Source organism: Osmerus eperlanus, chromosome 10 (genome assembly GCF_963692335.1).
Source record: "Osmerus eperlanus chromosome 10, fOsmEpe2.1, whole genome shotgun sequence".
In the NCBI taxonomy this organism is placed as follows: Eukaryota; Metazoa; Chordata; class Actinopteri; order Osmeriformes; family Osmeridae; genus Osmerus; species Osmerus eperlanus.
Window position 1 is genome coordinate 7284112 of NC_085027.1, and position 18434 is coordinate 7302545.

The 18434-nt window shown below is 43.8% G+C and overlaps 1 protein-coding gene across 1 annotated transcript; it reads right to left on the reverse strand.

Moving 5' to 3' along the window:
• Positions 1 to 16261: 16261 nt before the first annotated feature.
• On the reverse strand, positions 16262 to 18239 carry mrpl46 (mitochondrial ribosomal protein L46). Its single transcript, XM_062471102.1, has 4 exons — positions 17750 to 18239; positions 17433 to 17634; positions 16858 to 17028; positions 16262 to 16683 (listed from the first exon to the last, which is right to left on the reverse strand). Exons 1-4 carry the CDS (start codon positions 18014 to 18016, stop codon positions 16436 to 16438), a joined length of 888 nt encoding a protein of 295 aa, XP_062327086.1. The 5' UTR covers positions 18017 to 18239; the 3' UTR covers positions 16262 to 16435.
• Between the last annotated feature and the right edge of the window lie 195 nt (positions 18240 to 18434).

An 18434-nucleotide genomic window follows, 5' to 3' on the forward strand; every position in this document is an offset into this window, starting at 1 on the left:
AGTGCTGAGTTGACAAAAACTTCTGTCGCTTACAAGTGTCAGAGAGCAGCTCACCCCAGATGCATCACCTGAGCTGAGGGAGATATTAAAAAGTCCTGACGCCTTACGGTCCAGGAGATGATTATCATATTTCTGCATTAAATAGCCTCTACTTCTCTCCACCAAAGATCTAAAGTGACCCAAAACCTTGACTTTCCCATCTCTCCGTCTTCCTCCTTTCTCTCGTGGTTTACACACAGGGTGTGTTGGGAGTGTTTGCAGGGATCGCAGTCTCCTCTGGTAAAAGGGAGCCTTTGATGTGGTGACAGAGCTGTTTTAATGAGACTTGTGACAGGGGATCCCTCCCATGGCAGATTCCAGGTATCATCACGAACCTCTCTGAACACAGAGAGGACTGTTGTCGAATGTTGTACATTTTTTGTATATATGGCTTTTAATAAAGTGTGGCTTTCAGAGGACACGGCACTTGAACTGCATAAAAGGATCTATTCTATTCTACAACAACAACAATCTTCAAAATTGGTCAATTGTAAGAATAGAAACACATTTTATAGTTTCCTTCAAATACAGTAAGTCTGTTCTGCCTTGAGAAGCACTGTGATGAGGCTATAAGAGCTAAGAAAATCATTGCAGGTCTGTGGAGCTCGATTGTGTGGTGTGGGTTAAGGAGACGCGACATGGACTCCATCCTCTGTGCTGTGTGCTAGGGCAGAGTGGAGACACCAAGAGGTCCAGGTGTACACAAACACAATTATATGTACACACATTCACAAACACGCACACACATAGGCAGACACACACACAACAGGCAGACACGCAAGCACACACACACAGCAGGCAGGTGAGAATGAGAGTGAGGCAGCTGAGAAATGCACCATGCAGGTGAGAGGTCAAAGAGTGCCAGCCTTGTCGGGATAAAAAGCTGACCCTTAACATCCCTCTCTGATTCAAATTGCTCTACATCCCCCATTTGTAGTGTGTTTGTGTGTGTGGGGGTGTGTTTAAACATCACCTAAGATATACAGGACACGTATGACTCATTCACCGAATGCCAGCAAAGGTCATCAAATTATACAAGTTAATGTTGCTTTTTCAAATATGATGAATGTACAGTATGTAACTATTGTACATGAGGACACTCCTGCAGCCTTGAACAGCAATCAATTCGCTGGGCTATTATGTGGACTCTGAGGCTGCATTAACCAACGTGCAATACACTACAGGATGTAGTCCCCAAACAACCATTAAGCTTTTAACCCATAAAGTTGTTCACCATTCATAAATAATGCAAAATGTTTTAAGCATTTGCATGGTTAAGTATTCCATTGTTGGCCCACTTTTCTTAATGAATAGTTCTGAACACAGAGCCATCACTGAGAGGAAGTTCCATTTAAATGTCCTCTTGTCTGACATTGGTTAAGCGAGATTGTTGTATGGTAACGTCGAGCCTAGCTAGCTGCTACACTCAGCCTGTCTGACATCATGTTTTTCAAGCCCGGTAAATTGTGTTGAAATTGCTCCCCAGAGAAGCATGAACATGACAAGGGTCTGTGGGTTGTGAGCACTCGTACAATGACAACCGTGTACGGGCTAGATCGCCTGCTTCCTTTGAATAAGGAATTCATTATTCATACGCTGGAAGCAGAGAGAGCCGAGATAGTAGACGTACAAAAAGCCAGAGAGGAAATCTTCTCTGGGTATTACCAGAGGCAGGAATGAACGCAAGATATTAGAAGATCAAAAAAAGTGTGAAGAAAATAGACAGGACTGTGTCTTTATTTAAACCTAAAATGCCCTCTCATCCTACTCGATTCAGGACCCACATCAAAGCTGGCCCCAAAATATAAGATCTGTTATAGAGCGTAGAAATTGACAACAGCCCCCCCCTTCCCTCCCCCATTACGACAACAGGCTGTATCAGATCAGCTCTCTGTCAGCTATTAGCTATAGCTGTTAGCCACATCATTTATTTCACTGTGGGGCTAAACAGCCAGAGGCTACACAGTTATTTTGTTATCATCGTCCTCCATGAGCCATCACCCCCCATGAGTCTCGCTCCTCCCCCCTCACAAAGACCCTCCCCCCCCCTCCCCCGCCCAAGCACGCCTGCAGTCACTTGACAGGAAGCAGTGAGCAGCCAGCTGTGCTGGCGACAAACAGCTTCAAACCCCCTACCTGGCCCTCGGAGCGGGACGCCATTGACCTCAGGCAAAGGGGAGGGGGGCCAGGGGGGCCAATGAGTGGGTGGCCAGAGCTCTGATAGGGGGATCATCCGAGGTGTGGAAGCTTAGGAGGGGAGAGGAATTACACAGCAAGGAGCGGAAGAGGGGGGATATAAATACGTACTGGCGGCTGACTCAGTGGGCAACCTACAGCCAGGTTCCAAGTCGTTTCCATAGCAGTAAATGCCATTTATCTAATGTATTGGCCCATTACGACCTCTCCTTTATACGACACTGCTGAGGGAGCCCCTGCAGTTTCCCAGCAGGCCGCGGCACAACGATTGATTGGGGAGCTGTTCTATTTCTGCCGACGGACCCTTACTCATGCCACGGCTGCTCTCTCTTTCCCCTCACCCTCCTCTCTCTTTCTCTTAGTCTTTATCTCGATCTCTCTTTGTCTGTCTTTTTCCCTTTCCAAAAAAACTGCAAATGACAATTTTCCCTCACTGTCCTTTTCTCTCACTCTCTTTCTTTCTCTCTCAACTCTGTCCCTCTCAGGGCCAACAACAAACGCCATTGTCGGGCTGCACCTCCAGATCGATAATATCATTCTAACTCAAGCTGAAATCAAAGGCAAGGGCTCGGGCAACCTATTTCTCTAAGGACTATCATAAACCCATGTTTTTCCCCACCGTTTATTCTGTTACTTTGGTCATTTTGATTACCTTTGGAGTGTTCCTCTACTTTTCAATCGCACCTATTGGAAAAACAATTGTTCAATTGTTAATATGACAACACTAAACTTAATGACATTAGAACATGTTTGTGCCGTTGAATGTCAATTTAGCTATCTATAGTAGGATAACCAACTGGACTCAAATGTAAATCTACCCGTCACTAAGCTAAGATATGTAATAGGCTATATTAAGTAGCTTGCTGGTCTCTGACGGGTCTTTTTAAAACAACAAGAAAGAAAGATGAGAAACCCAACTCAGAAGTGCATTAAGTCACTGTGTTTATTCCATTACAAACCTAGTAGAAGCATCCCCCTAATAGAATGATAGAATGTCTTCACCAGAGTTTCCGTTCCCTGTGGCTACACCTAACGACTAATGTTGTTCCTACAGTTGGACCAAAAAAACACGTCAGCACTTTTTGGCTAATCAAGCCATTACGCCAAATGTTAATTCTCAAAATGGGTCTGCAAGAATTGGTTTTAGACTGCAGGGCAACACTCTCCTGCGCTGTTAATGTGGAGCTTTGATCAGGTTAGCTGTGCTTAAGATACTTTGTGGTTTGTTATTCACTCTTTGCTGGTTGTAGTTGGATTACATGATGTCCTCATGCAACACTGGGAGCTGTTGTTTTCTTTATAATGGAAACATGTCTGCCATAATTCCTGAACCAAGCAATCAATTGGGGTCATTTTGGGTATGTGTGGGTGGTGTACAGGGGAGGGGGATGTTGTAATGGGGGTTCTAAGGTGATTATAAATGCTCTCCTTTGTCCTTGGGCTTTGGACCTTGAAGTCCAAGCTCTTAACCCAAGGATCAATCCAGAAGGGTGATGTCTTAACGATTTGGTCCAACTACACTGCACACCTCAACTGTGGCCATGATGCCTCTCACGCATTTCCCATTACTGAAACAGACCTGTCACTTACACATCTAAAATAACTAATACGTGAAGACACGAGAGGAAATGTTTTTTTCCAATACCTGTTACTCTCAGCAGGGCATACCATGGTAATACATAGTATTCACCTGACCCAACACACAAAATGACCACCAAACATTAGTTTTCTAGACTATGTATCTTTATAGATTAATGCAATTAATGTAATTTGATTATTGATTGAAGCAGAAGCCGTGTCCAGCCAAATCTATCCAGTTGTCTGCAATAACCACTTCAGCTAATGAGGTCCTGGTAGCAACAGGTTAACTAGCATTAGCTCAATGCCAAACAAGCAATTAATCATAGACAGCCCTGCTCAAATACACTAATACGTAAACATTAAGGGGGGTTGGGGGTTTAATCAAGGGTCTAGTTAATGAAAATATTGTAGTTCTACAGTAAAAGTTCTTCTCACCGACTGTTAGATGACTCTGAATGTACATGTACCAAAGCTTTCCTATACGTTCTCTCAGAAATGGCATGAGGTTTTGGCTCCTATTACTGACACCAAAACATAACCTTTACTTTTACAGGGTAGCCGTCTCTTATCATTACTGAAGTGGAACATGCACGCTGTCCCTTCTTCCCACACATCTAAAGTTGACTAAATCATGGACAACATCTCCAAATGTGTCAACCAGGACAGACACATCGTTAATATTTAATCCCAGGTAATTTATGTGGTGAGGTGAGATGTCTCTTTAATGATTGTAACAATACCCATCCCCTGGTCCATCCATCATGTACTGTCCTCCATCTCTCTCTCCATCTCTCTATTTCTCCATCTCTCCATCTATATCTCTCCATCTCCATCTCTCTATCCCTCTCTATCTCTCTATCCCTCTCTATCTCCCTTCCCCTCTCTCTCTCTCTCTCTCTCTCTCTCTCTCTCTCTCTCTCTCTCTCTCTCTCTCTCTCTCTTCTCTCTCTCTCTCTCTCTCTATCTCTCTCTCTGTCTGTCTCTCTCTCTCTCTCTCTCTCTGTCCTCTCTCTCTCTCTCTCTGTGGGCCACCACCCTCCTCCTCTGACACCTTCCTTGTTAACCTGAGAACCCTGCTGCTACACCAGTGGCCCCTCTTTTAATTAGCAGAGACAGGCCCCTGTCCTCTTCTCCATCTTATCCCTCTCTTTTGTCACCACATCAAATTTGTCTTCAGTTTTATTTGCCCTAGGGGATGTATCCAACGCCATTGAAAAATGTAAAACAACCCGCAGCCCTGCACATTAAGAAAATTAAGGCAGAACTTTAGTTTTTTAGTTTTCTTAACTACTTGCAACTACTGCCGTTTGGTCATGAACAGTCCTGGTGTGCCAAAGTGTTTGACAAAACACGTGCTCCTTTTCCTATCCTTTATTGCAATCGCAATTTCTTGTTTCTGTAATTGCAGTTATTATGCTGTGATTGCGTTATGTAGATTACACACCTGTTATAGGCCCCCTACAGGCAATTTGAATTTGACTGAGAGCAGGAAATTATACAGCAACCTTCATTTAGCAAGCTTGGGTTTGGTTTATTTAAACTTTAGTGTAATCACAGAGAGAAAGAGATTGACATCCAAATCTTCTGTTTAGACATCAAGAGGGCAGAAGCCGTGCTTGCTGAAAAGAAAAGAGCAACTATATGAATCAAATGTGTAAATGTAGTTACCTTCTGATGGAGGATCAGTGCATGCCGTAAGAACACACTAGCTGGTTTGACTTAATGTGTTCTGATAATACCTCATGATAATGACTCATAATAATGACTCACGATAACGACTATAAATAAACCAAATATGTTCTCAGAAAATGAGCCGTTCAATCAAGATAATCTATCAGATTCCATCCGTGCTGAGGCCAGAAGGTCATAAATGAACGGTCTGCAGCTGATGTGTCAAAGCCTAGCGTGTGAAGTCATTAGCACTGAGGTCAGAGCATCAGCTCTGCTGAGGCCACTCCCACACTGAGCCCTAATCAGCAATGGCCTTGCCACAGGAGTCCTACCTCACTTCCTCTGTTGAGCTTTTCCTCACACAGACTCAGAGAGAGAAAGAGAAAGAGAGAGAGAAAGAGAAAGAGAGAGAAAGAGAGAGAGAGAGAAAGAAACAAAGAAAGAGAGAGAGAGAGAGAGAGAGAGAGAGAGAGAGGGAGAGAGAGAGAGAGAAAGAGAAACCATATGGATAGTTCAGAGAAAGAGAAATCATGGTACCATGGCACTAGCTATGTTTAAGCTCAATGCCGAGAGGGCATGATGAAATATTGAAGTATTGAACTAGATATTTCGCATCGCCAAAAGGCTGTTATCTGTGGAGACCTTGTTCCCAGTAATGGGGCCCGCACTGTTGCAACATGTACTAAACAGGATGTCGAAATTATATCTGCTACAAGAAGCTGGGCACTAGCTATAGAATGAAAAGATTGGAATGCGGTATTTTGAATGTTGAGCCTTGTGCATGCTCACTAAGCCATTGACAAACTGCCCTTCAGAATAGGGAATAGCTTCAGTATAACATTCAAAGGACAGTATAACATTCAGTCCTGCTGTCTGCAGGCATCAAAGCAAGGCTAATTTAGAGGGACTAAACTTAAAGGTTTTCATAGAAGACATGGGTGGTGGTCTGACTTTTATCTTTTCACAACGGTCGAAAGTTTGAAGGGAAACTACTCCTGTGTTCTGCACAGAGGTCACGTTGTTCAAGTGTGCCGTCGGAGTTGCATAAGCCATCTATCTCGATTCTGTCTCTTCCCTTTTTTGTGTTCCATCTCTCTTTCTCTCTGTCTGATGATAATAATGATCATTGTGAGCTTAATTGCAGAAGATGCATTTGCAACCACAAGTGCATAATCGTGGCTAATTATCGTCAGCGAGAGCGGCGAAGGTCTGCGAGTGTAGGGAACAGTGAACATTTGCATAATGTCCTGGAGCATCTGACTCAGGTGAAGAGCCCAGTCATTTAAAATGGACAGCACTGCAGTGGAGCTGCCACTCACCAGAGCCTTTGGAGTGTTGGGCCGGATTGTTACAGACGCAAGGAGAGAAGAAGTGAAGGCTCAGTAGGTCATGAGTTTCTCCTCTGCACTGTCATTGGCCAGCGAACACAATGGCACTGGCAGAAATCTGACACCTCTCTTTCTTCCCTTGGCAGGAAAAACAGCAGCTTCTGCGAAATCTGTCAAGTACACATCTCTCCTCCTTCAATGCAACAGTGCAGAATGAGAAAAGGCCTGCATATATTTATATCTGTTGCCAGTCTATGATGTCTGTACTAATACAAAGACATACACAAAAACGTTCACACATAACATCATGGTGTAGTGATCCCCTTAAACCCCATACTGTACCAACAGTCTGTACCATCTGTCTCTAACACTTCACTGTCTGGCACAGCCTACAGGACTATCGTATTTTGGGGAGCAGTAAACATCCTTGCTTAAACAGGCCATAGATTCAAGGTGATTTGCTCTGCGGTGAGCTGTGACCAAACAAGCCCACCATGAGAACACAGCTCAGCATATGTGGTTGACCACATATGCTGAGCCTGCTGCACTCCAACAAACAACCACCTGACTTCTAATATGAAATGTTCAGTTCATAACCTTGAAAGGGGTGAAAAAAAGCCTGTGAAGAGTTCAGAGGGAGCAAGGCGAGTCCTTGGAGAGAGGTATCCCGCCTGGTCCACAATCTCTCTCATCTACAGCAATCTATCGATCCACAAAGCTTGTCCAATCAATAGAGGAGAAGAGAAAATAGGAAACAACATTAGGGGAGAAAATAGCCTGTTTAAGAAGCTCAAAAGGGCAATGTCTGGACACCATTGTGGAAAATTCTAGATAGGCCAGGTGTATTCTAGGCATGAACATCAACAGCGGTGAGAGGAAACCTTCAGAGCAAGCTGTCCAGCATATTTTAGGGTTCCTTCCATTGATAAATATATACATCCCTTTCGTAAATTCTTTACAGTTTTTAAAGTGGAAGCCAGGTGATGTATTGAGGAGTTGGTTAAGATGAAATATGAGCAATGCCATAAAGCATAGACTTTATGGAGAGGCTGTGTCATTAATGGTTAAGTGGACATTACACTTTTTTTCAGTTAGCTAGCTCTGTCCATTGATCAGCATGGAGTGCTGCATGTAGTAACACACAGTGAAACATAATGTACACTTTGGCAGATTTGTGATGAAACCAGTCTTAACCTCACGGTCTCTGTCCCCAACACGAAATTAAAGATTAATTAATATATGGGATGTTGCGTGAGGTGATGGGATCTATATTATGTTTGAATCATTATGAGGATAAAGCAGGCTTGAGGGCATTACATGTTGTTGTGCGAGGTTTTCTTAACGCTATGTAAACCAGACATCCAACGCTAATAATAGATCCACTTAGCAAATGTACTAGTTTTCTGGAGCAGCTAATGTACTGGGTAGAAACACAAGTTGTAACTGTTACTTTGTGGTCATTAGCCATTTAACAGTTAGTTTAAGCTTGCAACAACATATATAACAACTCTTGGCTGTTCCTGCTGATATAGTGTTGAAGGAAAATAAATGTTCCTAGAAAATCTTTCAAGTTAAAACATTGCTAGAACACATTGATTGAATAGAAAAGACAATGTTACAGTAATTTGCATAATGCAAACACTGCAGTACCAAAACATCAAATCCCGTAGCTTTTATTTCACCCCCTTATCATTGCTTTCCCAAGAGTAGACATGGTAATGGAGAAACACTTTATCTGATTTGGTCTGTTGGCATAAATGCACTGACTGAATCTCACTGCTTTGGGTTATTTAGAAAGCTGGTCATCTGGGATAGATATTGTATCTTACATTTTACAAGCTAGTTAAAAAGAAATAGCCAAGGAAATCCATGGACAAAAGTGCAACCACTCAGATAAAGTGAAAGTGGACTCAGGGGAGTACTGGTGTATTCATTGGGAGACCTGGAGTCGTTATAAAAACTCACAGAGGCACAGAATAACACTTCTGTCTGTAATCCATAGACGTACTGCTGATATGAGGCAAACTCTACCCAGCCAAGCATGAATGTGAAAGTGGATCCATGTAGAATGGGCTGTTCTACAGCCCTGTTAATGCATGTTATCACCCTCAGAAGAATGCACATGTAGTTACCTCTACAGGGTACACAACACCAAAACAAAGCCAGCCTGTATCCTAACTTACATCCTAGCCTACTTCCTAGACTTTGACTCATAGCACATGTAACACAGACTGATCCCTCTGTATCCTCTTTTAACTTCACACTCCATAGACCTCAGCCCCCCTCAGTCCTGAAGCCTCCATAGTCATCCATCATAGGGAGCAGGAGACGCATGCTTCCTGGGGGCCCCTGATAGGCCCGCATGGCTGTCAGTCCAATGATTGATGGGTGGGGTTAGGGGAGGGCACATGGGCCATGGCGCCCACATCACCCAGGGAACACGGGAGCCCACACTACCAGCTGGGTGCTGCTGAGCTCGACAGCAGCCCCTCATTACTACACTCAGGCACACACACACACACACTTACAAAACACACACGATCACGTAATACACGCAACACTCGTAGGAAACTCACACACAGATACAGAATCCATACCAATTGATGCACGACCAATTCAGGACACACTGACAAGTAATACCAAGGTACAGAACCTACTGGAGAAATACGAATGCACAGGAACACGCCCCGTTTATCTCAGTGTGACCTCCTAAGAGTCAGGCCCAGTGGCATCGACAAGCAGAGCAGTCTCCGTGCCTCTCAGGATCTGTTGCTACCGCAAACAGGTGTGTATGTCACACACTGCTTGTATCCCCAGTTAGTCATTGTGGTGTGTCGATGGCGCTCACCATTAACAACGACAATATTTTTCTGTGCGTCTCGTTAGTGTGCTCCACAAAGGCACATATTCTTGCACACACACACACCTACAGATTGTCATTGTGCCTGCGGGTACAGGGATGGGGTTGGGGGGGCACAGATGGTGGTGGGTGAAGGGGCCATGGATCAGAGGGAATCATGGCATGGCACAGACAGTTAAATCACTCACAGCCCATACAGTAGGCATCTGTCCAGAACATAGATCTGAGGACAGAGAGAGGAGGGATAGGGAGCACCACTGATGAATACCAAGAAATGATGTGAAAATACAACGACATGATGCTGTGAGATGCAATGTTGCCTGGGGTGGTTGTTCTACAGCATGTCAAAGTCGGTTAGTATGGTCACATGACATCACAATAAACCATAGGTCTGTAGTGTGTTCTGTGGAAGAAATTGGGATTTCTTGTGTGCTTACATTATTCACTAATCAATATAACTAGTCATTGGATACTAGTTAGTATGTTCTCTTGTGAGCTTGCTATTAATAAAAGTAGATTGTGTCTATGTGTCAGGGTTAATAGATGTTCGGGGTCAGGAGAAAGTACTGGCTAAACGTCCCTTGTCATGAGGAGATCTCCAACTATGATCTCTCTAGTCTGAGAGTGGTCATGGGTTGGGAGCTGGGAATCTCTTTCTCTGAGACTGTTGTAACGTCATAACTGCCTGATTGTCACTATCTATGTTTACATTCTTGTGCCCTATAAAAGATGGTCCTCCTGCTGAGAGAGACATGATTGAGACCTAAGCCTGGTGTTGTCATTTATTGTCAGAGGTCTGGTTCTGGTCTATCCCAATCTGCAGATTGATAATACTTATTAAAATCCAGAACTCAACCGAACTTAGTCACTCCGTTTATGAAGAGACGGACACAACACTTTCTTTGACAGTTCCAGTACAGGCTGCATGCTTTTTCTGTGTATGTTGTCTGCTGCCTGATACATGACTGACACATAACTGCAGTATTTTGTCATGGGGTGAATGAGTCAAGTGGCCTGTGACAACAGTTCTCTCCTGTCTGAGAGAAATGCTGGTCTTGCAAGGTCAGAGGAGGGTGACGACCCAGGGGTCGACTCATACCCCTTTTGATGTTGATGCCAGTCAAGCTGACATACACTCACTCACCAACACACCCTCACACCCTGCTGTAATTCTCATTCAGATCCTGTTCAGCCAGGTCAGGTCAGGGAGGAGGGGGGGGGGGGGGGCACACTCCCCTGCCCCTCGTTCCACTGTCCAGTATGTGTAATTATGATGGATGGAGCAATTTCCAAAGGCGACTTTCGCCGAGAGGATCAAGCCTGCCTTGCTTTCTTGTGGCTTTAATGACTTTTTAATAGAGCTCACTCACAAACCTACATCAACGCCGCACCAGAGAAAGGGAACCTATGGAGGACGACAAATCACCTGCTATTAAAACAGGTAATGGTACACTGAGAAAGGGTGCTCTGGGCCCGGCCAAGGGCCTACAGTGGTCTGTTCTCCGCTGGAAGAGTGCGACTGTGAGTCTGTCTGTTACGTCGGCTGCTGTTGCTGCCGCCGAGGAAAGAGAGAGAGCCCATCTTGGCTGTGCTCTCCTGGCTTTCAGAGATGAATGTGCTGATGCAGGTGCAGAGGTTATTACACGATTATATCTCACTTCATGTCATAAATGGAGTGTTTTGGTGAAAAATAATTCTTTCCACCCCTCTGTCTTCTTTTTTTCTGTTAATTGAAAAGTGAATCCCCCTTCGTATGCTCTGTCTCTCTCTTGCACACACACGCACACACACACACACACACACACACACACACACACACACACACTCTCCTATTTCCTACAGTTCCTTCTAAATGGAAATCTCTGCCACAAAATCTTCATTTCCACATCATGTATGGACATGACGTTCCACTCCCTCACCCCAGGTCACATGACTGTGGTCTGGTTATGGAGGGGATGGGGAGATGGAAGCTAAAAGCTTCGGTCAGCTAATTGCCTTGCCCTCTTCTCAACCACAATGCTGAGCTCTGGACTTGTGGCCAATAAAGGAGTTTAGGAGCAAACAAACACCCCATTTAGAGGCATCTCTCTCCATTTTACCCCTCCTCACTGCCCTCCAGCCCCTGGCTCAGCACTGAATTATGAATCTAGCTGTCAGGAGACCCTCTGTTTATGAGCTGAGGGGGTCATTTAAATTTAATTTGAAAAGGGATTCTGTTTAGAGTGTCTGCTCAGCAACCTCTAGTGTAATTTCTTCATCTGGGTAGGGGGAAGGGGTGAAAAAGTTGGGTAGACAAATAAATAATAATGGATCCAGGCACTTTCACCCGAGGTCGTAGCTAGAATAGTTAGGATAGTGTAAAAACATCAACTGAAAAAATATTTGAAAAATTGTCGTTAACAGAGAAGCTAAGACAGAGAGGTTAAAACTGGTGGAGGCGGAGTTCTTGCAGACGTCTTGCATACGGTGCTGATCTTCCGCTCTGGGCTAGCATGGTCCTAATGAGGGGAGATATCATGCACAATTGAAGACCTCGCCCACTCTGCCATCATCTAACACGGAGGAAAATCTGCAGAGAGCTGTTCCTATTTCTAGTCCCCCTCTCACACACACACACACACACACACACACACACACACACACACACACACACACACAGCCCATTAATGTTAACTGCAAAGTAAGTTTGAGTAAAATGAAGTGACACAGTGAAACACTGAAGCAAAAGGAAGCAGGACCACACGTGAGATTACAAAACATGACATGACACTGTGTTCAAAATCATCCTTCAGCAACCTCCGGACAAAACTTTTGACTTTCTAAGATTTAGCCAGATGTTCCAGCCACCTGTGACAGCTGGTGTCCCCACACTCCAGGAGGCCTCTATCAACCTGGAGAAAAACCTCAACTCAAAATCCACTGTAAATCCATTGATCGCCTTTATAAAGGCCTCTGAGGATACCCTTTGTAGATCGTACCTCAGCCAAAATGTCACATTAATTACTGTTAGACACTGTTTCATTTCTCTCTGGGATTTTTTAGGATCTCGGAAATGAACAGACAGAGAAGGGGCCGGTCTTTTGTGCTCTACAAAGCTCTCCTGAGACTCTCAAAGGGATGCTCCTTTCTTTGAGCATATGCTAACAATGACCCGGGAGGTGAAGGGTGTGTGTGTGTATGTGTTGGGTTTAAGGTCCGTCTGGTTCTAGGATCAGCCTGCCATCGGGTACAGGGATCAACTCCGCCTTGGTGCCTTCTCTCACCCTGTGGGAGGTGCCCTCACGCCCCCTCCCCCACTACCAGTCTGTCCGATTGACAGCTCCCGTTGTGTGGTTCGCTGCCAAGTGGGCGACACATCCGGCCTGCAGAGTTCAGGGGTCGTCCTGCGAGCTAGCGTCTGTCAACCTCCAGCATATGCACGCAGTGTACACACAAACACACACACCAGAGGACAGTAGAGGGTGGTGGGGGGAGGGACCTGTGCTTGTCCTCCTGTGCATGCAGTATGGAGGAGAGCCTAACAGCCGGGTCCTTGTAGGAAGAGAGCAGTGGGAAGCAGTCTGCCCTTTCTGATGGTTGTCATCGATTCAAGATTCTAAAGAGACAAGCAATGTACCTGAACTGTGCCTTTGGACAGTTTACCCTACTCACTGCAAAATTGAGTTCGACATTTTTTATTTTTGTGCTGTGCGAATGACAAAAGATAATTTAAAGTTTTCAAACGAGGTACAAAAGAAATGTCTACCATGGAAAGTTCCATGAACAAAAATGTCCTCCTACGATTTGTTTCTTTATTCTCGTTTTTCTGATCACTCATGCTGGTGCTACACTTTCATCTGCAGCCCAGGTGATAAGGAAGGAACCTTGAACAAGGGGCAGTACTGTCCAAACTCAAAGGAATTTCACCCCAGCCGATGACAATCATACAAGCCACAGGACAAAGGCGTTTGGAGCAAATCCATGTCAATGGAGCTCAGTATGCCCTGATTCTGGCCTCTCTGCTAGATACAGTACAGGGTTGAGAATCAGATGGCTCACAGCTGCTGCGCGGGAGGATGTCACACCCCGTCCCACTCTCCTCTCGGTCATCGCAGCATACAGTATGACGCCTCCGTCCCTGCAACAGAGGACCAGACGACAGCCCTGCCAGCCTGAGCCTGCAGGCAGCCCTGTTCTAGCAGAAAGTGTTGCTTCTGTTATGTGTTTTCACATGTGTTATGCTGGGTTAATGGAATGTCATGAACAGTTGTATTCCTATAACCCACTGATTCACTTGGGATTTGTGTTCGGGGGAAAAACTCCAGGAAGGAGAGGATCGAAGAGAGAATGGAGAAATGTGTTTTGATTTGTATTTTTCTATGTTGATTAAAGCCTACCCGCAGGTCATTTTATGATCAGTTGTTTATTTAAGACAAGGAAGAAAGCGCATGTTGGACTTGCTGTCATGAAGGTGACAGGTTATTTTTCTCAGTAAACTTTGCCACAGGCACCAACAGTAATCTACCCACCTCTGGCTGCAACACAGAGGAGACTGAATTCTCTGACAGTTCCAAATGGCCCTGTCTGTTAGTCGTGACCTTAGAACAACACAGCCTCTTAGAACTGTCATGCACCTACAATCATCCAATCACTGGGCCGCTTGGTCATTATAGCAACTTAGCTAGAGGCTTTTAGCAAGCATTAGATTTTTTTGTGGCAAACCAAAAAGAATACCTTCAACATTTATGACAATCTCCTTGTCCTCTGACACAAATAGCTAATACAAGCTGCTTCTTAAAAGAGAATGGGTTTGGAACACAGAATTGCACTTAGGTAGAAAGTTATTAAAAAGGCATCAGATGAAGGAAGAAATTTCGTATTTCTACTATCGGTGACATAATTGGGTGTGCTCAAGCCTTCGGCGAGAGCACAACCTTTGTTCTCTCACATATATATTATTTTTATTGGGTGTGCTTTGCCTTCGGCAAGTGCTTTGCCTTTCGGAAACAGTAGTCTACTATTTCACTGAAGTATTAGCATCATGACATTAGCCTGTGTTGCCCGGGCAACACATACTACAGTGGTCTATGATGTAGCGTTATCTGTTTTCAATCGTTAAAATAAACATTCCTCACATATACATTTTCGTTGTAGGATTTATTCTGACATTAGTAAACGATTTGTTGGTGAAATTACCATTACCTGTGGTTTCAAACCAGTGTTGCTCACTGCAACGCTGTAGCCTACGCGAGACACTACAAAAACATCTACACAGCTGTAGGAAGTCAAACGGCGACAGAACATGTTCGGCACTCCCCTTACTTAACCCTCGTGCTGCCTTCGGGTCACATGACCCAAAGGTTCATAACGAACCATCGTTGTGTTTACCCAATTTTACCCAATACAAAAACAAATAAAAATAATTTTCTTTTAACCTTCGCAATGTGGGGGGTCTGAGACAGCCCAACGGTTAAAAGAAAATGCTTCACTTTGTTTTTGTATGCGGTAAAGTTGTCGCAATACGACGGTGGGTCACAATGACTGATGGGTCAGAATGACCCGAAGATAACACAAGGGTTAAATCAAAAGTCTATCTAACTACTAACCTGAACTGCATTGCCACAGCCTAAACGTTGTCAATCTGTTCATGAAAATAATTAATTTCAGCTTAAACCGTACAACGGAACGTTAAATCCAATTCAACCAACGCAATCGCTACCAAGACGAACACAGCAGTAGTCTAGTACTGTACCGTAGTAGTACAATTTACCAGGGCAGCTTCTCCACACAGGGCTATATCGCATTTTGCGTTGTTACTGACAATGATCGCTACCAGTGATCTTTTTATGAATGAGCGATTTTCCACTAAATAAATGTCAAGCTTATTTACGTTTTGGGGGGCATATTTTCCGTTAGCAGATGGTACTGTTTGAATCGCGATTCCATCTTCTACTGCCGGGCAACGTCGTAGAATAATCTTCAAAGGGGTTTCTTTATTAATGAATGAATGCAATGAGTAGGCTACATGCCTGAAAATATCACGAGAAGGGAAAAACTTAAAATGACGTTTAAGTCATAGAGATTAGGTAAATTTTTACACCAGTCTGCCAAATTTATTCGTTTTGATTCAACGATGAGGCTGCCTCTTGCAGGGGAAATGAGAAGACATCTATTTCATTCTACACTTCACTCGTATTTTCAGTTGTAAATGAGCAGCAAAAAAAAAAATGCTTTTAAATCTATTTAATCTTTATAAATAATAAGTATGCATTTTCATATAAAATATACAGAAATCAGTTGTAAAAATGTCATTCAAAAACGGACCCCTGTGCAACCGACGCAAGAAAGCACACCCTACAATTTCCCCAGAAATTGTACCCTCTCTAGTTTATTTCTCAGTTTTTTCTTAGAGCTCAACTGAATAGAGGTGCTGCGATTGTATTTATTTGACTCTCCCTGTAGAACTACTGCCCTCCAGTGGAGAAACAGAAAATGTCACACACTGCAAAAATCATGCAAGGAAAGACCCCACAAAAAAACAAACCAACACAATATCAATCTAAAACCAATACAATATTACTCAAACACAGTGCGTTGAAAAATTCATTGCGTTGAAAATTGTGATACTTTAATCATTCTATCTTATTCAGTACAGTACAGAGTTACACAAGTTGTTGAATTGATGGGGACGGGGGGCTCTGGACAGTTGCTATGGGTGATTGAATATAATTTCCGGTGGCTGTTATAAAGATATACGTATGCTCCATGGACAGCCTCTCCATCACACGCCAATGATGAAGCGATCGACCTTCTCAAAGTACGCTGGTTTGAGATAATCCTGCAGTTCACTCTTTTTTACCCACATGAAAGGTCCTTTTGTAGCTGACGCGAGACTGCCGTCTGACAGGATCGCCTTGAAGAAAAACACCTTTGTTCCCACATTGCTCTCCGTTTGAGCAACTTTAGGCAATTTGTACTTATAAACTCCACAGGGGGTGTTGCCAAGGAACGTTGCTTTGAAATTGCATTCTGTAATCATTAAAAATGTATTTTTCTTATTAGACTCAAGCTAATAAACTACAGTTGCGAGCACATTGACTGGTAAGTGATACAATTTTTGAAAATAACAATAAACACATCCTATTTAAAAGACTCTCGAGGACATCAAAGAAAGCTCTAAAGAAGAATGAACCATTGACTAACCTGGCAGGCTAGCAAGGGCCCTCTCTGCAGTGTGTCTCAGGGTTTCTCCAGACTCCCACTGCAGTTGAGGTAGGAGCCACAACTTATCACTGCCGACTGTCTGCTCCACCAGCAGGACCAAGCTGTCCGCAAGATAACCACTCATACTTCTCGGGTCTTCCTCACCACCAGCTGAAGAAGTTAGCTTACAGGTCAAATAAAGTGTGTATGTCTAGAGCACTGGGATACATTGTGGTACTTTTTTTTTTTACAACTTCTTTATTGGAAATGTCTGCTTTATTGGGATGGATAGTGAAGAAACACAGGAAATGTAAGGGAAATAGATAGGGACGATATGCAGAAAATGGTCTGGACTTGATTCAAACCTCAGTAAAATGTCAGCCTATATGGTAGTAACGCACATGACCAGTGAGCCATTGAAGTGCACCCATATGGGTGTACATACTGTAATACAATGTAATGTTCATTTGACCATTAAGTTAAGTTAGATTTGGTCAAATGTAAGTTTGCTAAGAGGGGTGGATGTTGACAGCGAGTTGAGTTGGACGAGCTTAAAGTTGACTTGTTACACAGACCTGTGTCTCTTGGGGTGGGTTCGAAGCCTTTCAGCTTCTGTTCCCAGGAGTCTTCCAGGTCCTGAGCAGTGACGATCTCCTCGGCACCGTAATTCGCCTCTTCATCGGAATCGTAGTCATCAGCCTGTTTGCGACTCAATCGCTCTGCCTCTTCGTGCAGCCTCAGCTCGTGCCTGGAAATCATGCTTCTCTCCAGCTCCAACTGAAAAATATAACTGTTTTAAGTATTTTACTAACTAAATACCGTCTGACATTGTGGCTATATTACATAGCCAATGTGTATGTGCATGAATTTGATGCAGGTCTGTGTATAGTACCTGCTGCATGAGTTCTGCAAACTGATCCTCAATAGGGTTTTTTTTCTGAGATGTGACGGGCAACCTTTGCAAGCACACGGCTCCCATTAACTTCCATGGTGACGCTGATGCGACGTTTCCCACTGTGTTTTGAGTATGAAGCGCAACACGAGCAGGGTAATTGAAAGATATTTTACGAAAACATGTCTTCGTCAACCGAGTCCTGCCGACATTTGTAATAAATTTGCAGAAAGGGCGACTTGCCATTCTTGCGCCGGGGGCTGCCATATTGCTTTCTTTCTGTGGTGGTACCCACAATGCTCTGGTGTTAGGGTGAGATTATTCTGGCAAAAGGGGGGTACATGGAGATAAGCGTACTCTATATTCAGGCATAGCAATGTTGCTTGCGTCTATCATATTTTTTTAAATATAATCTTTGAATATTTGTAAATTATTACAGAGTAGCCTACTATATTTTACCATCCCCTAAAGTATACAATGATTGTTTTCCGGATAAGCGTCAGTACACCAATGTGCAGTGAAACTGTCCTTGACAGTCGTCAATAGCATTTCCGGTTTTGAGAATAAGAGTCTGAGACGTCTAAAAATGGGAAATCGGTGATGCATTTCGAGTTCTCGCATCAACCAGTTAGCTTGGTTCATATACCATTGTATATATTATGCCATTATATCGTATTATTAAATA